Source organism: Gorilla gorilla, chromosome 9 (assembly GCF_029281585.2).
Source record: "Gorilla gorilla gorilla isolate KB3781 chromosome 9, NHGRI_mGorGor1-v2.1_pri, whole genome shotgun sequence".
NCBI classification, from domain to species: Eukaryota; Metazoa; Chordata; class Mammalia; order Primates; family Hominidae; genus Gorilla; species Gorilla gorilla.
The window spans coordinates 37,607,526-37,633,578 of NC_073233.2; the positions used below are offsets into that span (position 1 = coordinate 37,607,526).

The window sequence follows — 26,053 nt, forward strand, 5'->3', positions numbered from 1 at the left end:
AGGGCTATGTAAGGCTTTAAGATTTGTTTGTTTGCCTTTAACTTCAGCAGTGTCTAGCTGCCTATATTGGGTCATGTAGTTGAATATACAGTTTTGTAGTTGTATTTTTACTAATGGGCCTGTATATAGAGAATAGGGTAATTGACCTTAAATTTTATAATAAGCAAAGACTACACAGAATTTGAGCTTGATGGGGCAAAGCTACTAAATGCAGCTGGGATTATCTTCCAATAGTCTTGATGTTCAGAAAATGCTGGGATTGCATATGGCATTAGTATATTGAGGTGGGCTGTGGAGGGCTTAGCTCTACTAGCTGATCATGCCTTCCTTACTGTGCAGGCTGCTACTGCTTACTTAACCAAGCTGTGAACTTCACCTCAAACTTCAGGCAAGTCTGAGATTGGGATTACATTATTTTAGGTGTTGCAAGGTGGAACAATATTTGCTGCTTTTCTGTATCTTGAAGGTAAATCTGTAGGCCAGCGCTTTCAAGGATAATGGCAACTGAGTTCTACATGCATGATGGTGAGGTTCTGTCTTTAAATTGTTAATACTGGGCCTGGATAGGAAGCATTACATCTGCTGCCTTCAATTCTACTCTTCATTATGTTATATTAAACTGCATTCTGGGCCGAAAAAGAAATGTGGATGAGCTAACATTAGATTCATGTGGCTTGTTGATAAACTTTTAAAGTAACCTCTATCAATCAAAGTAGGCTTTACATTTTATCGTATAAATTTTAACCATGGTTCTAAATCTCATAAACCCAAACTGTGGCTTCACCTACAGAAAGGTGATAGTTTTTTTAATAAAAGGAACACTCTATCTTCTTCAGTTAAGATACAGAAACTATTCGAAGAAAGTATTACAAATCGAGGAATCGGATTCCTGAAGGAATCAAGGAGAAAGTAAAGTGGCTTGAAAATAAGCTTAATTATTATGATCAGAATAGAACAGTGTATGCATGAAAATAAAATTAAATAAGACAAACTGATTTAGCTGGAGGAGATCAGAAATTTCCCTAGAAAAATGGTACACATATGACCCAAGCACACATATTTGACAGATAGGAAAACACACACACACACACACACACACACACACACACACATACACACACGCTAAAACCTGAGATCCTAAATGCCAGGTGAAGGAGATCCATTCAAGTCTAATTTCTCTTAAAGAAGTTCTTATAAAAGGGTAAAATATTTCATTTGTTACAAAATCAGAAACAGTAACTGGGACCCAGTGAAACCTATTAGAAGAATAAAGATAAGATCTTGGAGAGCAGATTGAGAACAATCCCCTAGAGGAGACAGGATCTCCAATGCTTAGAAGAGTTGGTATTTACATTACAGATAAATTTACAGTAAGAGCAACTGGGGAATCACTTTTGAGGATAGGACAATTATACAAAGAGTGCACATAAAATCTGGACAAATTGGAGAGAAAGACTGGTATAAAATATTACAAAAAAGTGCTGGGTGAACTCTAAAAATAGATGGGCCTGAGATTAAGGAAAGACAAAGACAAGATTAATTACATTACAGCAAATCCAGGCAGAACAATAATTGATCAAAGACTCCAGATCCAAGTTAGATGTTAGACTGTGGGAGAAATACATCCTGGGTAGGATTATTTAATTAATGGAAGTGAAAATAGGTAAGACTGGTTTGAACAAAGGATGCTATTGACAAACTTAGAACTGATTGACTTCATCTCTCTCACTATGAGAGACTCTGCAAGAAAAATATCTAGAGGCATATGTTAGAAAAATATGAGTATGGACCAGAAAGCAAAAGGAAAGTGTTAATAAAAGAAAAGAAGAGACTCAATTGTGGCAAACAATGCTAACCCCAAGCCTGTCAGAAAAGGGAACTTTCTGAAAGGAAGAAGTGTATAGTAGAAGCAAATCTTAAACATTGCAGAAAAAGAAGTGCCTGACACAAACATTAACTGAAGAGCAGGAGCATTAAAAAACTGAGGAAAGACCATGTCCTTAGGAGGAAATGGCAGCAGTGTTCGTCCTCACTGGGACCCTTAGCACATAAGCCTCAGAAACACAAATAGCTGCTTCAATTTGGAAACCCGCCAAAAGTTATTCTACAATTGGAACTGATGTGGAGATGAGGGGGAAACTGTGCCCATGAAGTAAGTTTCTTAGGCTTAAATAATTCCATAGACAGAGGCTGTTACAGCAACCACTGTGATTGAAGATGCCACTCCTAAGACAAGATGGATGCTATGCCACCAGACATTGATCACCCTCAGTTGAGCACGGGGTTTAAAAGCACTGACTCAGAAAAAGAAGAGGAAAGAACATTAAGATGTTTGGAATTCTTTAAAAGGGAAAAATGATACCTCAAATAAGTCTTTATGACTGGTGCTACTGCCAACGCAAACTGCCAGATGTTGCAAGAATGAAACACTCTCACTCTCAGTTCCCTAAGAGCGCGGTGGCTCACGTCTGAAATCCCAGCACTTTGGGAGGCCAAGGCAGGCAGATCACCTGAGGTCAGGTGTTCAAGACCAACCTGGCCAACATGGTGAAACCCCGTCTCTACTAAAAATACAAAAAAATTAGCCGTGCATGGTGGCAGGTGCCTGTAATCCACGCTACTCGGGAGGCTGAGGCAGGAGAATCACCTGAACCCGGGAGGCGGAGGTTGCAGTGAGCCAAGATCACACCACTGCACTCCACCCTGGGCAACAAGAGCGAGACTCCACCTCAAAAAAGAAAAATAATAATAATAACACCAATAATGAAGAAAGCTAATTTTATACTATTGAAACATTATACCTTATAATGTTTACCAAGTGTCAGGCACTTGTTCTAAGGACTTTACATATATTTCACTTAATCTTTGCAATGTTGTTAAGGTAAATACTATAATTCCTATCTTATAGATAAGGAAACTGACTCTCAGAGAAGCTAAGTAATCTGTCCAAGGTCACATAGTAAGTGGCATAACTGGAATTTGAATTCTGGCTCTAAAATCAGAGAACTTAACCAACACTTTGTGCAGCCTCTTTGAGACAGAAGACAGTGTGCACTGGTCAATTTTTCCCTCAAGATACTGTAAACTTATGCTGTAACTAATGCCTTCATGGGAGATTGCTTCCCAAGAAGTTAGGTCAAAGGTCATAGAGCTTGGTCAACAGCACGGGCCGTCTGGCATCTTGGAAAGACTGATGATAATATTTTCTCTTCTCTACCTTCTCTCACTTAGTCTCTGTTATGGTCTTTTGCAGCTGTCATGTGGGTCTGAATTATGCCAAACATAGGGTCCTGGAAACATCATTTTGCATGCAGTGGCCACACTTGCTGGGAGTGGCTACTGTTGTGAATGTGCTGGATATGTTGTTGATGTTGTGATAATCATTTTGTTTGCTTGGAAATAAGGCATATGAAAATGTTGGTGTAGACCTAATTCAACTTCTGAGGTCCTAAGGGATGACACCCACTCCAGGAGCCCAGACGGTAGCTGCTGGAGACATTCCAGCTCCAATCAGGCATCCAGAAGCCATCTGGCTGATACTGGGAAAAATAAAAATTAGGACTTTGATTTCTTTGCACTTTAACTTGAAGAGTTTGAAACTTTATTGGTTTTTAACTCAAAAAGGTATGATAATTTGATCTTGAAATTTGCTTCTGTGTGGACTTTAAAATTTTGGATTTTATTTGAAATTTTATTGTTTTAATTTTAATGTCTCCACAAAAGTTGATAATGGGCAAGAGCTAACATTCAAATTCATCTCTATGTTATTGGAATTTTATGATGAAATATCCTGTACTTAATCTAATTTCAGAATCTCCAAGAAATTTATCAGAGAATATACAACTATTTTGGACAGTATTGCTGGGCATAATTTGGGGTGGGAAATGAAATAGGAAGTGAATATTCAGTATGTCCAGAATGACCTTGGAGTCAATTTAATTAATGTAGTATTCTAACTCATTTCAGAACCACTAGGGTAAATTTAACAGTACTCATTATGATCTAGAAGGGTCCACTAAGAACGAGGGTATGATTATTGGAATGGATCCTTCACAGAGGTCCTAACAGACTAAGGATCTCCTCCCTTGAGAGGGAGAGTGACTCCTCTGGTTCACCATCATGTAATAATTAAGCCAAAGAAGTTAAGAGATCAAAAAGTTTGGAAATGTTAGAAGGAATGAGTGTGTTATTTAAAACCTCCCTCGAAATCAGACACTGTCTACATCTGTCTTCCATCTGAAATGCTTGTATAACAGCAAATAGCTGATATATAATTAGTAAATAGAGGAATGATGTCAAAGTGATACAGAAGTTTGGTTAATAAATATATGCTTTGTCCTAAACAAAGGAAGCCAAAAGGGTAGGGGTAGAATTCTATTCCAAAATAGTTGTATATTCGCTGATAAATTTTTTGGAGATTCTGAAATTAGATTAAGTACAGGATTAATATATTTCATCATAAAATTCCAATAACATAGAGATGAATTTGAATGTTAGCTCTTGCCCATTCCTTAAAGGAAGCCCCACTGGCCCAAATCTCCACTTCGCTTCCATCTGCATTGTCTCACACTCTATTGTTTTTGTGCAGCTTTAATATCTTCTAAAGCAGCACTCTGAGATGCCTACCCAGGCTGTTTACATTATCTCCTAAGTTAATCATTATTGTCTTAGGTAGTATTGTGGTTTTAAAGGTTAATAGATTTTTGAATGGTTTTCCCAAACCCTAGTTTCCCCATATCCCTGTTATTTTGGTGGGCGTGATTTTGCAGAATGTATTGTTTATGCATATATACATAATCAGCCTTCCATCTTATTGGGTTCCACATCCCTGGACTCAACCAAGTATGCATGAAAAACATTTTTAAAATAATAATAACAATACAGAAATAAAAATAATACAAGTTTAAAAACAATACAGTGTAACAACTATTTATATAACATTTACACAGTATTAGGTATTATAAGTAAGCTAGAGATTAAAGTAAACAGGATGATGTGCATAGGCTATATGCAAATACTACACCATTTTATATAATGGACCTGAGCAACTGTGGATGTTAGTATGGGGGAGGCCTCCAGTAACCAATCCCCCACGGATACCAAGGAATAACTGTATATGTACCAGCATGTTGATCATCTGTAGGAATATGGCGTCTGTACACAGTAGGTGAGTAGGCGTACTCCTTTCTACTGTAGAAAGGATAGATCTATACAAGAACCATAACAAAATAACTTTTTCACACGTAACAATAAAAATGTCTTTATTAAAATCTTCTGTGGTAGAGGTTGAATTCAGTAATGACTTCTTCCATGTGGCCTCACATAAATTAAACTCTCTCATTACTGGAGGAAAAAAAAAAGCCAGGCTGGTGGATCATGCCTGTAATGCCAGCACTTTGGGAGGCCAAGGTAGGAGGATTGCTTGAACACAGAAGTTCAAGACCAGCGTGAGCAACCAACAGAGAGAGACTCCGTCTCTACAAAAATATTTTAAAAAGTAGGCACAGTGGCCTGCACCTGTAATCCCAACTACTGGAGAGGCTGAGGTGGGAGGATTGTTTGAGCTTGGGAGCTCAAGGCTGCAATGAGCTGTGGTTGCACCACTGCACTCCAGCCTGGGCAACAGAGCAAGACCTTGTCTCAGGAAAAAAAAAAAAAATTGTCTATGGCTTAGAATAAAATCTAAAAATCTAAAAATAAGCAATTTGCCAATCCTGTTGGTCTTTTCAAAGGTTTACTTGACAAAGTAAAAGTAGTTTAATATTATATCAAATGTGCTTATTTCTCATAGCATAGAAGGAAAACTTAAAAGTATATCTAATTCCAAAAAAGAAGCAATAGGTAGGAGAAAATTTTTATTTTGTGTATCTGTTGCTTTTAGTCCTTGGTACAATTACACTTCTAATCTGTGCTTATAAATAAAAAGTAATTGCTATGATCTTAACATTAGACATTTTTAAAAGATTTTTTCTGATCTGATACAAAGCAAGAAAAAAAAGTCACATATCGAATCAAAAGAGTATCAGCATTTATTTGTTTAAATTAAAAGATAACTTTCACATAAAACTTGACCTTTCCCAAGTTGAAGTTCAGAAAACCATCCAACACAAAAGTTTAGGGATCTCAATCATTTGATGCACAACATCATAGAAACAAAGAAAAAAGAAGTTCAAAAACCTAATGTTAAGTGACTAGGGTGCTACAGACTGGAAGTTCCTCCAACAGGATTAGCTTCTTTAAATATTTTAAGTCCAGTGAACTTGTAATGCTTCCACATGTTAGTGGTTGCACAGGCTAATTTCAGCTGGCATAAGCTTTTATAAGGATGCAAAAACAGAGGGCAAGGCATGCATTAAAATGTGATAATAGCACACTTCTGGGATACGTGAAGCACGAGGCATGAATCCAAATGCCTCTGGCATCCATGAAGTATCATGTCTCAGAGTCAGTGCTTTCCTGTTTTGATAAGTAATTCTGTTATACCATATTTGGGAGGAGAAAAATAAACTTTCTAAATATAAATCTTTCATCTTAACGAAGATCCCTTATAGTTTCAATTCTAGCAGTTCATTCAAATCTGATGTTTTAATTCCAGGTGAACTGGAAATAATTCAAGTCTAGATAGGGTATTAAGAAAATATGTTGTTTATTTTTATTAATGCAAGTTTAAAAGCAATTTCAAAATATTGTTGATCATAAAGAAAATCTTAGCCAGAGTAATGGAAGAGGAGACAAAAATGCAAGAAAGAAAGAAATCAACATTAATAATGACACTCTTATTAACCCCAAAGAACAAAAGGAAGGATTCTTTGTGTTACATGTTTTGCAGGTAAATAACCTTAACTAATCCTTCTAGATAATGGGTAGGTATCTATAGGAGATTTGAAATCTTCATATAAAAACATGTAATAAAATGAAAAATAGTTATGATATCTAATAAAAACATTTTTTAAAAGGCCAAGAAAAACAAATTTACTTTCTGAATACACACATATGTAATCCTTGGCCAAAAAATTTGAGTTAGAAACAATAAGTATCAAACTATCATAGTTATCATTCAGTAAGTATTAATTAAGGATGATAAATCAAGGAAAGAGTCTGCTTTTATATAGTACAAGTAAGAAAATGGGAAACAAATGGAAGTATCTGCTGTAGCCACATCCCAAAATCATTTCAGTTGTCTGAATCACTACCCTTGCAGTTAAAGGCATGTTATTTAATATCTTGGCCCTCCTCAAGCATGGAGTTAAAGTTTGGATGCAGTTATAGGACCATTTCAATAACACATTTAAACTCACAAATGTGGAATTTCTTTTCAGAGGCTAGCAAAACAAAACAGTATCTCTAGAGATATTAGATGGATATCTAATCTCTTTTGACAAAGACAATGAAATTACTTTAAAGTACATTTCATAACTTTTTTTCTTGCCTGAAGATGAGCTACTTTTAATAGTATAACAGTGGAACCAACTAAATGTCCAAGAGTAGACAGTTTAATTCATTCATGCCACATTTATGAGTGTCAGCTATGTCCCAGGAACTGTGCTTACTACTGGTATTACAACAAAGATAGTGTCTCTTCTTGCCCTCTTTTATGTTACATTGTGGTAGAAACAGATCATGTAGGAGAGTGATATAGGATTCATTCAAAAATCCAAGTACTATTTATTGAGTGCCTGTTCCCAGGAAGCCTGTAGCGTGGTAGGAAGGGTGCATACATACAAAAAAGTAACAAAGCAATACAATAATTACATCCTGTATGGAAAGTACTAGGAAAACAAATGGAGTTCTGACATAGACGAGACAGTAAAGTGGAAAGAGAGAGGGAGGCAGAAAGAGAGAGAGAGAACAGAGTACAATGGTTAAACGCTGCTACGGGAGCCAGCCTGTCAAGGTTTGCATCCCAACTCCACCACTTGCTAGTTGTGTGATGTTGAGCAAATTACCTAACTTCTCTGTACCTCAGTTACTGCAATAAATAGGAATTACAGTTTCTCTGAGAACTAAATGAGTTAATGTTTGTGATAAGCTTAGAATAGTGCCTGGTCCAGAATAAGTACTACCTAGTAGTAGAGTTGATAAATGCAAGAACCTAGTGAGTGAATTTCTCTGTTGTCAAATTAATTCCTACTCTGTCAATTCTGTGACAAGCGATATATACTTTGAGGGACAATGATGTGCCGGAGCCAACTTGTACCAGTTTGCAAAAACCAATTGTTCTCTTCTCCAAATACTTTATTCAGTGAGTTAAAACCCTTCCCTCTGAACTCTGCATTCAGTAGTAGCTTCAGATTGGCCATGGTATGAGCACCTATACCATGAAGTTGCTAAATGCTACAAATCAGGGACTTTTTTTTTTCAGAGCCAATTGATAACATTTATCAGCATACTGCTGATATACACACTTAGTAGAGAGTAATGGGTTACTGGAGTTCTTCCTAGTGGTTCCAAACTGAACTACATTTAGTTTGGTATATTTGTTACATTTCATAACTTTTGAATAAGCTCTAGAAGTTGACCAAAACAGTTTTAAAACATCTATCTGATCATACAGCAATGCAATTTCTCATTTTTGTTTTTGGAAAGCTGTATCCTATATAAATTGGCTGTTACGTTATAAAAATGTATTAATTACTTTTATTTAATTATGGTTTACTAAGGTTAAAATACCCACCAATTTTTTAAAAACTCCAAACTTGTGTTGAAATAAAAGATTCCTAAAATCTTAATGTCCTTTCATGATTTTCCTTTGTATAAGAATATTTATCCATGTTATAATTAAACTATGTTTTATTATATGTTTTTCTTTTAAATGTTTAAAGTAAAAACAAAATATAAATGTCTTTCAAAATATTATCAAATGGTTTACAAAATCTTTGCCACTTACCTTTTGAAATATCTTCAATTTTTCTGCCATACAAATTATAAAAATATCTGGCTGGTAAATTTAGATTCATTCTTATTGTGCAAGTATCTAAAACCTGTGCAGGAAAAAAAAATTATAAATAATTTAGTAAACTGGTTAAATTGAATACACATTTAAACTCTTTTCTATACTATACAGCTATTAAAAATTATATTGTAAAATAAAATTTAATGATTTATAAAATGTTCTAATATGTGAAATTTAAAAGCAGTTAAAATTGCTACATTGTACTTGCATGTGTGTAAAAAAACACGTAAGTATTAGTAAAAAAGAAAGAAGATTCAACAAATATTAAATACTGGTTATCTATTATTTAATATCTATTATTATCTATTATTTAATATCTATTATTTATCTATTATTATCTATTATTTATCTATTATTTATTATTATCTATTATTTATCTATTATCTATTAAATATCTATTATTTAGTATCTATTATTTAATAAATGGTAGACCTTTAGAACTCTGAGGGATTTTTATCTTAGTCTTGTAACTTTCTGTATGTTCCATTTATTTCACAATGAGAGGATATTACCATTTAAATTAGATTTTAAGTACCTACTTTCCTTAGCTTTTAAATGTTTTCCAAATGTCCTAAAATAAATAATAAAAATAGTCTGATCACAGTTCACCTTGATAACTTATGTTGTTTGGGTACTAAAAACTGAACTTAATAAATCACATTTCAGGTTTTCCGTGAATATGAGTCTCAAGGACTTTACCTTTAATGGTTTCTAATATGCACTCTCTTTTAATATTACAATATCATGACCTGTTCTTGTTATTTTACATGCAACCCTTTGAAACGAATGTGGCAATTATCTTTCCAACTTCAAGGAAGACTTAAACATGCTTCAGCTGGAAAAAAAGTTCTACTCACAAGGTGAGGAAAATTAAGGGAACAGAAGGGGTTTGAGGAGTGTCAGGTAACCTGAGGCAGGTTGTTAATAGGTTTTCAGAAGTAACTTCCAAAACATGAAATTCACCATATTCATCTAAAAATACAAAATATATTCCAAATTGAAATTGAAAGTGCTCTACCATCCATTTTTTACTATTCCCAGCTATAATATTACTTTCCCATAACCAACAACTACTACTGAAGGACAATGTGAATTATATTAATATGATTATAGTAAACAGAACATCTTTCAACTGCTCAAACCATCTTTCAGTTGCCGATACTATCTGTCTCTTTTTGCCCACTTCTGTCCCTACTTTATTATTGGAGCCCATAATTTAGTCCTAGCTTAACCAATTCATTAGCTTTGTGACAATGTATGTATTTCAATAGCTTAGTGTTTATATAGAGGCAAAGTTGCACTTTCCGTTCAGCCTGTAGAACAGCTTTCAAACATTGTGACTGATTTGGTTTATATAGTTGCTCTATCAAAAGACAGGTTGAATTTTAAAGGCAAATATTTAACTGACAAATTAATTTGACAAATTGGTCTTTCTTGGGCTGTATGTACCAGAGGTTCTCAGCCTTTATTCTACTCTACTCCTATACATAACTAATCATGTCCCCAGGGACCACATGCTCCCATGACCATTCAAAGGGTTGCATGTTTCTTGCACACTAGCTGCAATTCAGAGCATTGAGCAATTCAGAGCAATGTATTGCTGCTATTTTTCTCACAATCAAGAATGCATACCTGCTCATTATTAGGAATAATGTTATAGGAATTGTTTTTTTTTTTTTTGAGATGGAGTGTCACTCTGGTCGCCCAGGCTTGAGTGCAGTGGTACGATCTCAGCTCACCGCAACCTCTGTCTCCCGGGTTCAAGTGATTCTCCTGCCTCAGCCTCCCAGGTAGCTGGGATTACAGGCATGTGCCACCACGCCCGGCTAATTTTTTGTATTTTTAGTAGAGACGGGGTTTCTCCATGTTGATCAGGCTGCTCTCAAACTCCCAACCTCAAGTGATCCACCTGCCTCAGCCTCCCAAATTGCTAACGCCCAGCCAGGAATATTCTTGAGCTTTCTAACTTATGAGGAAAAGATCATTCGCAACATCAATGCTTTACCTAGTTAAATAAAAAAGTACTTGCAAAGAATGTAACAACCCTGGTGATTCTCTAAATAACCCTGGTTATTCTTCCTGCCTTCTTGTTTACTCTTGTGGGTCAATTTCTTCACTGACTACTGCCCACAAGTTCACCCAGGACCCCCATCCCATGGACTGAAACATTTACTAAAGATGCTGGGAAAGCAATGTTGAAAATATAAGAAAAAAGTATCACGAAAAGAAACTGGAGTTTGTCTGTGGCTTGAAACAAAAAGAAGAGTGGAACATATTGACTGACACTGGCATGGGATCCATGCTTGTTTTTATTTTAATACTCTAATTAACACAGTTGGTGTCTGACTGGCAAAATTCTCCTGTCACTGGAGTGAAAGTAAAATGGATCACTTTCACCACCACTCTCATTGACAAAAATACTCAAGGGAGATAATTCAGTACAAATTGCTCCTTAGCCAATCATGTCTGAATACTATTAAGCATCTACAGTTGGTCTCATAGACCGTAAGCAAGACATAATCTCCTCTTTACAACCCCACATTACTTATCTTTCCAGTCCTCATGTTCAGTTCTCAATTTCTTAATATTATGAAGTTATTACTGTATTTAAAAGTATAATGATGTCCTTCGGTACAATTTATATTTCCTAGTTATGAGTGAAGTTTCAAATATCTAAGTATCCTCTAAAGTTACAATTTACCAATTAGACTAAGTAAAACTATAATCTACTTGAAGGTAGTCCCATTTACTTCAACCAAAATTTCAGTAATTAAAAAAAAATTATTTTAAATATTGCTGCCTTTGAGTCTTAAAAAAATCAGTCCCTCTTCCCTCCCCCTGTAGGAGTTCACAGTGTCTGCTGTTGCCATCTTTATGTCCATGAGTACCCAATGTTTAGATCCCACTTATAAGTGAGAACATGTGGTATTTGGTTTTCTGTTCCTGCATTAATTTGCTTAGGATAATGGGTGTCCAGCTGCATCCATGTTGCTGCAAAGGACATACTTTCATTCTTTTTTATGGCTGCATAGTATTCCATGGTGCATATGTACCACATTTTCTTTATCCAATCCACTGCTGATGGGCACCTAGCTTGATTCCATATCTTTGCTATTCAGAACAGTGCTGTGATGAACATACGAGTGCATGCGTCATTTTGGCAGAATGATTTTTCTTTTGGATATATATAACCAGTAATGGGATTGCTGGGTCAAATGGTAGTTCTGAGTTCTTTGAGAAAACTCCTTACTGCTTTCCACAGTAGCTGAACTAATTTACATTCTCACCAACAGTGTATAAGCGTTCCTTTTCTCCACAGCCTTGCCAATATCTGTTGTTTTTTTGACTTTTTCATAATAGACATTCTGACTGGTTACAACACTTTCTAACTCAAAGATTCCCCTTTTCACTGAGCTAAAACATCAGTAAAAATGTCTGTGCAAACCAAACCTTTGTGCAAGTTTTAAGAGTTAAATGAGTTTTAAAACTGGCATTAGAAAATCAAACACTAACATTTAATAATGTATGAGCAACTCTGTCATTGCTTCCTACTTGAAGAATGAAAAATCTTTGCAGTGTTTAAGCAATGTCAGCCTTCAGTAATCATTTTCTCAGAATAAATTATCAGTGGTATGAATTAGTATCACTATAAGTTTCTGTCAAAAGCCCTGAAATGAAGCTTCTACTTGTAAGGTCATTCTTATAATTTACAATTGAAAAGTACATTATGGTGTCATCTTGCTGTAATATTAAGGTTAATTAAAATAGCATTTCCACTAATCTGTACCTGTTAAGCTTGTTAAAATATTACTTTTACAAATTCACATTTTGTTAATTCCTTTTTTTTTTTTTTTTTTTTTGAGACAGAGTCTTGCTCTGTCACCCAGGCTGGAGTGCAGTGGCATGATCACACCTCATTGCATCCTCAACTTCCCAGGCTCAGGCAATCCTACTAGGTCTTCAGCCTTCCAAGCAGGTGAGACAACAGGTATATCATATGACACCCAGCTAATTTTTTAATTTTTGTAGAGATGGGGCCTAGCTATGTTGCCCAGGCTGGTCTCAAGCCCCCTGGTCTCAACTGATCCTCCTGCCTCAGCCTCCCTAAGTGCTGGGATTACAGACATGAACCACTGCACCTGGCCTGTTAATTCCATACAGCTCAAGTTTTAGAAACTCTTCTGATACTAAAATTTTAAATCATCATGCTGTAAAACCAGAATCTTCTTGAAAAGCACCTGAGAAAAAATATTCCACAGTGTTTTCAGTTTAATCTACTTGTTTACAGATCTGGGAGTCATCTCCACCTCCAGACATATCTAGTATAGAGTTTGCAGCTCCTGGAATGGCCAGAACCTCTGGGTTGCCACTACTTCAGTTCATATGAGAGAGTATACTTAGACCAACATCACCATAGGTCATATGAACCAGGTTAATAAGCCATCAGACCCAAAAATGTCAGTTCTCCTCAGACAGAGAACCTTGAAACCTTTTAATATGGTTCTATGAGTTAATGCCTGGAAGCATAAGCCCCAACTTACACTTCCCCAACACACTCTCCTCAAAAGATTCTCTACTGTAAGAGTTAGCAAACTACAGTCCAAAGGCCAATTCCAGTTCATAGCCTGTTTCTGTGTGGCCTATAGGCTAAGAATGGCTTGTACATTTTGAATTCCTAAAACAGAAATCAAAAGATGAATCTACTTTGTGATAGATTTAAACATGAAATTCAAATTTAAGTACCGTACATAAAGTTTCTTGTAAAACAGCCACACTTGATCATTTACATATTTTCTATGGCTGCTTTCATGCTATAACAGCAAGGCTGAGATAGTTGCTACAGAGACCTTCTGGCTTGCAAAACCAAAATTATTTTGTTTGCCTTTTATGGAAAAAGTTTGCATCAACATTCACATGAAGCTCTATATTTTCCTGTTCTGTATAAATTAGCCTGAACTCCTTTATTCATTTCTAAAACTCTTCCATTGTGTACTCTGAAAACATCTCCCCTGATCAACAAATTTGACTAGACCCACAACCTCTTTTAAAAGAAACTAGGCTTTCCCCTGAGGTCACTAACTTCTTCAAAGCGCTCTCAAGTGGTGAGAATTTATTCTCTCCTATCACACAATCTCAAGTTTGGAAAGTGGTGTTACAATGCTATTTCAAGATAATTTCTCCCCAACCCTCTTATTGAACAAAAACAAACAAGCGCTGTCCCCAACACCCAGGATCTTGATGTTCAAGCATATCATCTTCTCTAACTCTAGTCATTCTTCCTCATTCTTAGATAACTTTTACTACACATAGCTTGCAAAATCCTAACTCTGGGCGACCTTCACTTTCCACTCTGTGTGCACAGTGAGAGGCCTGGTGCTGCTGGACAAAGTCACACAACTGAACATATCAACATTACTATCATTCATGATCACCAACTTCCATGGTCCCTCAGTACTGCCCAGCCACTTCTATTTCATTTCTTTGGTCAAATTTCTCTCCCACTTTTCACAGAGTATTTCCAACCATCTCTAATCTGCTTACCTCTACCTAGCCTTTCCTTCCCTAATTGCCTCTTCATTTTCAGCAGATGACATGATCTCCTATGTCAGAGAGAAATTTGAAGCCTCTTCTTACTGCTATCAAAGCTACAAGCCTACTTATTTCTACAGCCATCCACTCTTTTTCCTTCTAGTTATATTACAAGAGTTCCTGCTCCTATCTAAGGCCAATATTCCACTTATGCTTTCAATTATGTATGCTCTCAGCTTTTAAAGCAGTTTGTATTATCCATCATTTCTTCTCTCTCATGTATATTCATCTACTGCTTCTCAACTAGACTGTTACCACTGATATTGAAACGTAAGTCTTTTCTATCTTGAAAATTAAATCTCCCCATACCTACATGATATCCCCCTCTAGCTACTCCTCAACTTTACAGCTAAATATCTTAGATTTGTCCATGCTCTCTTGTTTCTTTTCCTTTCTTCCCATTCATTCTCAGTCTGTTCCAGTTTGGCTTTTTTACCATCACTTTACTGAAATAATTCTCACAATGATTACCAATTACTACTATACTGACAAATTCAAAGGACATTTTAAAATTCTCACTTGTTTTGAGCATTGTATTAGTCCATTATCACGCTGCTGATAAAGACATACCCAAGACTGGGCAATTTACAAAAGAAAGAGGTTTAGTAGACTTACAGTCCCACATGGCTGGGGAGGCCCCACAATAATGGTGGAAGGCAAGGAGGAGCAAGTCACATCTTACATGGATGGCAGCAGGCAGAGAGAGAGCTTCTGCAGGGAAACTTCTCCTTATAAAACCATCAGACCTCAGGCCAGGCATGGTAGCTCATGCCTGTAATCCCAGCACTTTGGGAGGCCAAGGCGGGCAGATCACGAGGTCAGGAGTTTGAGACCAGCCTGGCCAACATGGTTGATTCCCCATCTCTACTAAAAATACAAAAATTAGCTGGGTGTGGTGGCGGGCACCTGTAATCCCAGCTACTCAGGAGGCTGAGGCAGGAGAATCACTTGAACTCAGCAGGCGGAGGCTGCAGTGAGCCGAGATCATGCCATTGCACTCCAGCCTGGTTGGCAGGGTGAGACTCCATCTAAAAAAAAAAAAACCACCAGAGCTGATAAGACATTTTCACTATCACAAGAACAGCACGGGAAAGACCTGCCACCATGACTCAATTACCTCCCACCAGGTCCCTCCCACAACAAATGGAAATTCAATATGAGATTTGGGTGGGGACATAGCCAAACCATATCATTTCACCTCTCAAATCTCATGCACCCCTCCCAAATCTCATGGCCCCTCCCAAATCTCATGTCCTCACATTTTGAAACCAATCATGCCTTCCCAACAGGCCCTCAAAGTCTTAATTCATTTTAGCATCAACTCAAAAGTCCACAGTCCAAAGTTTCATCTCAGACAAAGAAAGTCCCTTCCACCTATGAGCCAGTAAATTAAAATAAAAAGCAAGTTAATTACTCTCTAGATAAAATGGGGGTACAGGCATTGGATAAATACAGTTGTTCCAAATGGGAGAAACTGGCGAAAACAAATGGGCTACAGGCCCCATGCAAGTCTAAAATCCAACAGGGTGGTCAAATCTTAAAACTCCAAAATGATCTCCTTTGACTCCATGTCTCACATACAGGTCATGCTGACGCAAGAAGTGGGTTCCCATGGTCTTGGGCAGTTCTACTCCTGCGGCTTTGCAGGGCACAGCCACTGCTTTCATGGGATGGTGTTGAATGTCTGAGGCATTTCCAGATGCATGGTGCAAGTTGTCAGTGGATCTACCATTTTGAGGTCTAGAGGATGGTGGTCCTCTTCTTACAGGTCCACTAGGCAGTGCCCCAGTAGGAACTCTGTGTAGGGACTCACAAGCTGCCAAGGCTTGGGGCGTGCACCCTCTGAAGCCATGGCCTGAACTCTACATTGGCCCCTTTCAGCCACGGCTGGAGCAGCTGGGATGCAGGGCACCAAGTCCCTAGACTGCAATGTAGTATGGGACCCTGGGCCTGGCCCATGAACCATTTTTTCCTCCTAGGCCTCCAGGCTTGTGATGGGAGGCGTTGCTGTGAAGACTTCTGACATGCCCTGGAGACACTTTCCCCATTGTCTTGGGGATTAACATTCAGCTCCTCATTATTTATACAAATTTCTGCAGCCAGCTTGAATTTCTCCTCAGAAAATGGGATTTTATTTTCTATTGAATTGTTAGGCTGTAAATTTTACAAACTTTTATGCTCTGCTTCCTTTATAAAACTGAATGCCTTTAACAGTACCCAAGTCACATCTTGAATGCTTTGCTGCTTAGAAATTTCTTCCACCAGATACCCTAAATCATCTCTCTCAATTTCAAAGTTCCACAAATCTCCAGGGCAGGGGCAACATACCACAAGTCTCTTTGCTAAAATATAACAAGTCACCTTTGCTCCAGTTCCCAACAAGTTCCTTATCTCCATTTGAGACCACCTCAGCCTGGACTTCATTGTCCATATCAGTATCAGCATTTTGGTCAAAGTCATTCAACAAGTCTCTAGGGAGCTCCAAAATTTCCAATTTTGTCCTATCTTCTTTTGAGCTCTCCAAACTGTTCCAACCTCTAACTGTTACTCAGTTTGAAAGTCGCTTCCACATTTTCAGGTATCTACAGCAGCACCCCACTCTTGGTACCAATTTACTGCATTAGTCCATTTCACACTGCTGAGAAAGACATACCCAAGTATGGGCAATTTATAAAAGAAAGAGGTTTAGTGGACTTACAGTTCCACATGGCTGGGGAGGCTTCACACTCATGGTAGAAGGCAAATCGGAGCAAGTCATGTCTTACATGGATGGCAGCAGGCAGAGAGAGAGCTTGGCAGGGAAACTCCTCCTTATAAAACCATCAGATCGCATGAGACTAACTATCATGAGAACAGCATGTGAAAGACCCATCCCCATGACTCAATTACCTCCCACCAGGGTGCCTCCCACAACATGTGGGAATTAAAGATGAGATTTGGGTGGGGACACAACCAAACCATATCAAGCATGAACAAATCCCGAGATACAAGAATCCACTATTTTTTCTCCTGCTTTCTTGTCTTCTTCATAGGATCATGCATATTCATTCACTGGGGTTTATCAAGATAAGTTCTAGCCTTCTTTCTGCCCCTCTCTTAAGGCAATCTAAATGGTACCCCAACATTTCATCTTCCATTTACATACCGACAACTCCCAAATTGATATGCTTCTTTTATTCATCAATTCAAAATATTATTGACTACTAATATCTTCCAAGTGCCTGGATATGGCAGTGAGCAAAACCAGCCAGGTTCTTGTTCTCATGGAGCTTTTAGTCTAGTGCTGGACAAAGACATTTATAAAATGATCATATCATTACATGTGGAGTAGGTGGCATAAGGAAGGCTTCTGAGAAGAGATAAACTGGATTTATCTGGAAACAAGTGGAGAATATTGAGAGTGGGGAACTATTTCAGAGAACACAGCATATGAAAAGGCTCCATGGCAGAGCAAGCAGGATGTATTCCAGGAATCGAAAGGTCAGCATATGAAAGGGGAGAGTAGCCTCATAGGAAAGGAAAGAAGCCTTCCTTATGCCACCTACTCCACACACATTTAATGATATGATCATTTCACAAATGTCTTTTTTTTCTTTTCGAGACAGAGTCTCACTCTGTCAGCCAGGCTGGAGTGCAATGGCATGGTCTCTGCTCACTGGAACATCTGCCTCCCAGGTTCAAGTGATTCTCCTGCCTCAGTCTCCCGAGTAGCTGGGACTAAAGGCACATGCCACCATGCTAAGCTAATTTTTGTATTTTTAGTAGAGATAGGGTTTCACTATGTTTGCCAGGCTGGTCTTGAACTCCTGACCTCATGATCTGCCTGCTTAAGTCTCCCAAAGTGCTGGGATTACAGGTGTGAGCCACCACACCTGTCTTTATTTTACAAATCTCTTTGTACACCACTAGACTAAAAGTTCCATGAGAACAAGGCCATGGTTGGTTTTGCTCACCACCATATCCAGGTACTTGGCAGTAGTCAAAAAATATTTTGAATTAATGAACAAAAGAGTTAATATATATTATTTCTAATTTAAACTCATTTTAGTATAAATATCTTTTGATCAAGATTCTGATAAGCTAGCAAAAAATTCTGACTGCTTTTATAAAATTATGCTGTAAAGTATGCATAATTGCAGAAGAATGTTTTTCAAATAAACCAATTCTTTTTAGTACCAGAGCACTGACTTTTTGCAAGTCCTAGGAAATAAAATAAGAAAACCTCTTCACATGTGTAGTAACACTGTTGGCTGCCTATCCAATATCCATTCTCCATCCTCATCCTTACTATACTGATTTTGTTTAGGTATACACTCTTCTCCCTTTTGACTCAAGGAAGACTACAATTATCTTTCTGTCATCGTTGTTGTTGTTGTTTGCTTTTCTGTTTTTTTGAGACAGAGTTTCGCTCTTGTTGCCTAGGCTGGAGTGCAATGGCTTGATCTTGGCTCACTGCAACCTCTGCCTCCTGGGTTCAAGTGATTCTCCTGCCTCAGCCTCCCGAATAGCTGGGATTACAGGTGTGCACCACTACGCCAGGCTAATTTTGTATTTTTAGTAGAGACAGGTTTTCTCCATGTTGGTCAGGCTGGTCTTGAACTCTTGACCTCAGGTGTTCCGCCTTCCTCGGCCTCCCAAAGAGCCACTGTGCCCAGCCTACAATTATCTTGATGTGTCTAAATTACCTATTGTAGTCTCACACCCCTTGTCAGTGAATGGCTTAAGATAGACACATAACCCAGTTCTGGCCAATGAGACATAAGCAGGGGCTTCTGGGAAAGCCTAATCATTCATAGAGAAGAGATGGTCCTTTTGTGCCTCTGTATATAGTTATACCTGGCTGTGCAGCCATCTTGTTACCAACATATGAAAGAGTACAAACTCCAGAAAACTGTAGCAATCACAGCTGGAATTCTGTCATACTATGCTTGGTGCTGCCCTACCTCTGGATTTCTTCCTTCCTTTTTGCTTAAGTCTGTTTGAATCAGGAATCTGTTATTTGCAGCTAAAGTCATCCTAACTGACAGAAAAATACATTTTTTTGTCCCATGTTCCTCAAATGATGAAAATCTATTCAGCTAATTCAGTGAATATTTGTATACCAAATAGATTACAACAGTATTCACTATATAAACCTAAAAAGCAAACCATTTAATTAAAAATCTAGGGAATAATTTTAGATGAAATTTATCAAGCTGAAAATTATGAAAATGAATGGATAATTGTGAAACTAATCATTTGGATTACTAAAAATACTTCACCTTTGGCAATTAATTGTACTTGCTCAGTAGAAGAGAACTACCATTTATTATGATTATTTTGAGAAAGGGAATCTGTTTTTATAGAATTTTTTTTTTGTTAACTGAAAGGCTGTCAAATAGTTTATGAATTTTCCAAGAATTAAAATGTAATAAAATGCCATGGCATAAGTCTCTGCTCAGGCCAGCATTTTACAAAAATGACTTATAATCAAAATTATTATCATTATGTTAACCAGAAAATGCCAGAAGATTGGGCTAAATTTGTACCCATCTTATTAAGTACCTTAAAGGTACTTTTCTGAATAAAAATCCTAGAGCTAAATATGCTGGCCTGTTATTTGTCTTATTCTCATAAAGGTAAGTGAAAGAATGCACACCAAATCTGGTTATTTGCTTGCACTAGTAATGAACATAAATATGATTTGAAAAGGCAGCTATTTCTCGTGAATTTGTGTTCTGTGGTGTTTTGGTATTTTATTTTTAGAATGTGAATGAGAAGTAGATAACCAGAGGAAATTTTCTTAAGAATAATTAAATGAACCAGATTACAATTCTAATCATATTATTATTTTTGTTTTTAAAATCTACTCTATTGATTTATAATGTACATGAAATAAACTGTACCTATTTTAAGTAGGTGCAGTTGATGCAGGTAGAACAATGTATATCCGTGTGTAACTACCACAGTGAATATATAGAATATTCCCACCACCTTCCAAAATTCCTCATGTTCTTTTCCAATTACAACTCAATACTCCTGGCCCTAAGTCACCAATAATCTGGTTTTTTTCACTAGAGAATAGTTTGTCTGTTCTACAATTTCATGGCATGTAATATTTTGTACCTGGTTTCATTCATTTACCACAATGCTCGTTCCTTTTTATTGTTGAAAAATAGTCCTTGACATAAATATATCATAATCTTTTATCTATTCACAGGTATATGGACTTTTTTACTGTCTGTAATTTGGCTAATTGCAAATAAAACAACTATGAACATTCACTTAGAAGTTTTTGTGTTGACATATGTTATTTATCTTGGTATATATCTAAAAATTAGATTGCAGGATTGTATTTAAGTGTAAGCTTAACTTTATATGAAAGTATCAAACTGTTTTGCCAAGTGGCTGTGTCATTTTGCATTCTTATCAGCTAAATATAAGATTTGCCATTTCTCCACATTTTCACCTACTTAGTATTGTCAGTCTTTTAAATATTAGTCATTTTAATGTGTGTATAGTGGTAACTCCATGGATTTAATTGCATTTCCTCGATGATTAATACTACTGAGCATCTTTTCATGTGCTAATGGTTGATTTCTATGTCTTCTTAGTAAAATGCCTCATTCACATCTTTTGACTTATTTTTGTATTGAGTTGTTTGTTTTCTTACTGTTGAGGTTTCAGAAATGTTTACATATTCTGAACCAAAGTTTTTTGTTAAATACGTGTTTTCTGGATATTTTCTGTCATTCTGTGGCTTGCCTTTTCATTTTTATAATGCTGTATTTACAAGAGCAAAAGTTTTTTGATTCAGACAAAGTATAATCATTTTTTGTTCATATTTTTTGTGTCCTAAGAAATATTTGCCTACCCAAGGTTAAAAAGATTTTCTCCCACGTTTTCTCTGAGAATTAGTATAGTTTTGTTCTTTATAATAAGATCTGCGATCAATTTAAATCAATTTTCATGAATGATTGTGAGGTAAGTTCTTATCACACAGAAATATCCAATTGTTTCAGCAATATTTATCAAAAACAGTGTCTTTTCCCCCATTGAATCACTCTATCAAGAATGATTTACCCATGTATGTGTGGGTCTATTTCTGAACTCTCCATTTTGTTTCTTTGCCCTTTATGTGCATTCTTATTCCCATATCATCCTGTTTCAATTATTTTAGCTTTATAATAGATGTTGAAAACAGGTAGTGTAAATGGAATACTATTCCGCCTTTAAAAAGGAGAAACTCTTGTCATTTGCAGCAACATGGATGAACCTGGAGGGCATTATGTTAAGCGAAATAAGCCAGGCACAGAAACACAAATACCATATGATTTCACTTATATGTGAAAACAAAAAAAGTCAAACTCACAGAAGCAGAGAGTAGAATGGTGATTACAGGAGACTGCAGGGGGAGTGGGAGGACTGGGAAGATATTGGCTAAAGTACACAAAATTTCAGTCAGACAGGAGGTATAAGTTCAAGAGAATGATTGTATATCATGGTGACTATAGTTAATAACAGTATATTATACACTTGAAAGTTGCTAAGAAAGTAGATTTTATGTATTTTTATGACAAAAAAAGATAAGTATCTAAAGTAATTCAACGGTTAATCAGCTTGGTTTCTCCATTCCACAATGTAGGCATATTTCAAATCATCATGTAGTATACCATAAATATATAAAATTTTTATTTGTCAATTTAAAAAATAAATAACAATAATAACAAATAAATACTAAAATACAACTTTTTAAAAGAAATCAGGTAGTATAAATCCTCCAAATTTGCTCCTGTTTAAAACTGATTTGGCTATTTAATTCCTTTGCATTTCTAGCATTTCCACGTATATTTTAGAAATATCTTGCCAATTTATGCCCCTTTCCTCAAAGAAAAGACTGGTTGAATTTTGGTGAGTATTGTGTTGACTATATAGATCAGTTTGCAGGAAACTGGCATCATAATAATTTTGAAGTTTCCAGTCCATGAACATGGTATATCTCTTGGACCTTCTTTCATTTCTCTCAGCAATTATTTGTTGTTTTCACTGTACAAGTCTTGCACATATTGTGTTAAATGAATAGTTAAGTATTTCATGTGTTTGAGTGTTGTGGTATTGGATTTTTACATTTCATTTTCTTTTTGTGTGTGTGTGTGTGTATATATCTCCTCTATTTTAATCCTTTTAAGTTGGCAAAAGCACTATTCCCGATCACAAATACACAGCAGTTCTACAGTTTTATGTTTCTGAATGGCTGTTTAAAGACAATCCTAAATTATTACTTAGTTTGACTTAGATTGTAAAGAGTTCAAGAGTGAAGTTTATAAGACACATGCACATGTATGTTTATTGTGGCACTGTTCACAATGGCGAAGACTTGAAGCCAACTCAAATGCTCATCAATGATAGACTGGATAGAGAAAATGTGGCACATATACACCACGGAACACTATGCAGCCATAAAAAAAGGATGAGTTCATGTCCTTTGCAGGGACATGGATGAAACCATCATTCTCAGAAAACTAACACAAGAACAGAAAACCAAACACCACATGTTCTCACTCATAGGTGAGAGCTGAACAATGGGAACACATGGACACAGGGAGGGGAACATCACACACCACAGCCTGTCAGGGGGTAGGGGGCTAAGGGAGGGATAACATCAGGAGAAATACCTAATGTAGATGACGGTTTGATGGGTGCAGCAAACCACCATGGCACGTGTATACCTAAGTAACAAACCTGAACGTTCTGCACATGTATCCCAGAACTTAAAGTATAATAAATTAAAATAATAATAATAATAAAAGATTATCCGTAATTTTTTATTCTGTAATAGAAATTACATAGAATTATTTCTCAAACATTAAATCAATTTTGCCTGCCTAAAATAAACTCAATTTAAACATAAAAAAACTTGCTATTTTAAAAGCATATGACCTCATAGATCATCTATAAAATGTGAGAAGTGTTAAATAACCTTTGATATTACACATAAACCACACTAAAATTCCTTTCAGTAAGTAAAAGGAACCATTTTAAATACAGGGAATTCTAATTAGATTGGCATAGTTAGGGCCAAAAATATAAAGTAGACGTTGCTACCTTATTTATCTTCAACCCTTGCCTTTAAGAGGCAAATGAACACAAAACACAGGTGAATCTTGTTTGGTTCTGAGACAGTGAAGGAATTTCCCCAGTATGTAAATATATTCACATAACCAGTTACATACATCTAAATATAAAACCAATCACCAGTAAGTTTTAAGATGGCATTCACCATCTTCGTGAAAAGGTGAAAATTATTAATGAAGTCTAATCATAGCTTTAGAAGGGGTAAACAGTGATAGCATTTACTGAATTCGAATTACTGTTAAAATTCAAAAACTGAACATATTCATTTAACCAGAAGCTAGTCTTAGTTTTAAATCAGGACTGCCCAACAAAATATTCTGTCAGTCATTCATGACCTGAATTCTGGTGTATGAAATCTATTAAAGTATGGTATACATAAAAAAGTCATGAGACATTTCTATTTTGTAATAAATAAGGCAGTGGCAAATTATTACTCATTTAGTAGCTTTTTTAAGACAAGCTAACAAGTCTGCCCTTTCTGCCTTCTTCTTAATGCCGGCAAAGATCATTTTTATTCTAGGGATGTACTTCTTGGGACTCTCCAAATACTCCATCAGTGTATCCTCTCCCCAGGTGATGCCTTTGTTCTTATTGGCATCTGTGTAAGTGAATACAATGGCCTGACCTGTCTTCTGCCCGAAGAGACCATGGAGATTAGGCCCAGTCTTGTGCTTGCCTCCCTTTTCCACGGTGTGGCACTGGGCACACTTCTGAACAAAAACTCTTCTTGCCTTTCTCAACATCACCCATATTTAATTCCCTTTTTCGTCACAACGAAGGTTCCCACTCTGAAGCCAGATGTCCCATTCTCCTTAAATTTCATTTTCTAATTGTCACTAGCATATAGAATTTCACTGACCTTGTATCCTGCAAACTTGCTGAATGTATTCCTTAGTTCTACTAGCTTTTATATAGGTTCTTTAAGGTATTTGATAAAATAGTTTTTATTTCTTCCTTTCAAATTTATACCCTTTTTACTACTTTTTTCTTGCCTTATCACAGGGTAGGGCCCCCAATAGCATGTTAAGCTGAAATGAAAAGAGAGGACATCTTTGCCTTGATTCTGATCTTGAGGAAAACAGTTCAGTCTTTCATCATTAGGTATGCAGTTAAATCAGTGTTTAGTAGACATTCTTGACCAGATTGAAGAAATTCCCTTCTATTTCAAGTTTGCTATGAAAAATTTTTTTTGTTTATTTAATAAGTGAATATTAAATTTTGTCAAATTCCTCTCCAATACCTACTGAAATGAGCATATAGCTTTTTCCATATTCTCTTAAGGTGGTCAACTACATTGTCTGTTGTTAAACCAACTGATATGGTTTGGCTCTGTGTCCCCACCCATATGTCATCTTGAATTGTACTCCCATAATTCCATTTTGTGGGAGGGACACAGTGGGAGATAATTGAATCATGGGGGCAGTTTCACCCATACTGTTCTTGTGGTTGTGAATAAGTCTCACAAGACCTGATGGTTTGATAAGGGGAAACTGTTTCGCTTGGCTTTTGTTCTCTCTCTTGCCACCACCATGTGAGACGTGCCGTTTGCCTTCCACCATGATTATGAGGCTTCCTCAGTCATGTGAAACTGTAAGTCCAATAAACCTCTTTCTTTTGTAAATTGCCCAGTCTCAGGTATGTCTTTATCAGCAGCATGAAAACAGACTAACACACCAACTTTGCATTCCTGGGATAAAACTCACTTGATCGTGATGTATTGTTGGATTTGATTTGTTAATACTTTTTGAAGGAATTTTGCATCTGTGATTAGGAGGATATTGGTATGAATTTTCTTTTCTAGTAATGTCTTTATAATGCTAGTCTCATCATGTGAGGGGGAAGTTTTCCTGTTTTCTCTATTTTCTAAAAGGTTCATGTACAACTGATATTATTTTCTCATGAAAGGTTGATAAAATTCAACAATGAGATCATTTGGTCTTGGAATTTTGGTTTTTGAAAAGTTTTTAATTATAAATTTGATTTAATACATACAGAGATTTTGAGATATAAATTTTCTTCTGTCTCAGTTTTGGTAATTTATGTTGTATTAGAGTTCTATATCTAGAAAGACAAGATTAATAGGATAGGTGTATATATGAAAGGGAGTTTAATGTCTATCAAAGATAATATATATAATGTCTATTAAAGGATAATATATATAATATTAAATATAATCGATTAAGATAAATACATGAAAGAGAGTTTAATGTCTACATTAAACAACTCTCCACAGCTGGAAAGTGAGTGACCTGATATATTTGGTTATTTATTTCTAATTTAATTCTTTTGCAGCCAGGAAACATACTTAAAATAATTTTAATCCTTTTAAATGTACTGGGAATGGCTCAATAAGCAGCAAAGGGTCTATAAAAGTGAATGTACCAGGTACATTTAAAA

General features: G+C 36.3%; 1 protein-coding gene and 1 pseudogene across 5 annotated transcripts in view; both read right to left on the reverse strand.

Annotated features, from left to right (window-relative positions):
* DCDC1 (doublecortin domain containing 1) overlaps window positions 1-26,053 on the reverse strand; it is a 401,001-nt gene that overhangs the window by 294,784 nt on the left and 80,164 nt on the right. For all 5 annotated transcript variants that reach the window (XM_055356896.2, XM_055356899.2, XM_055356900.2 and 2 more), the window contains one exon: window positions 8,888-8,981. In XM_055356896.2, the coding sequence (XP_055212871.2) occupies window positions 8,888-8,981 (94 nt within the window). The remainder of the gene's footprint in view (window positions 1-8,887; window positions 8,982-26,053) is intronic.
* On the reverse strand, window positions 24,091-24,406 carry LOC109028939 (cytochrome c-like; annotated as a pseudogene).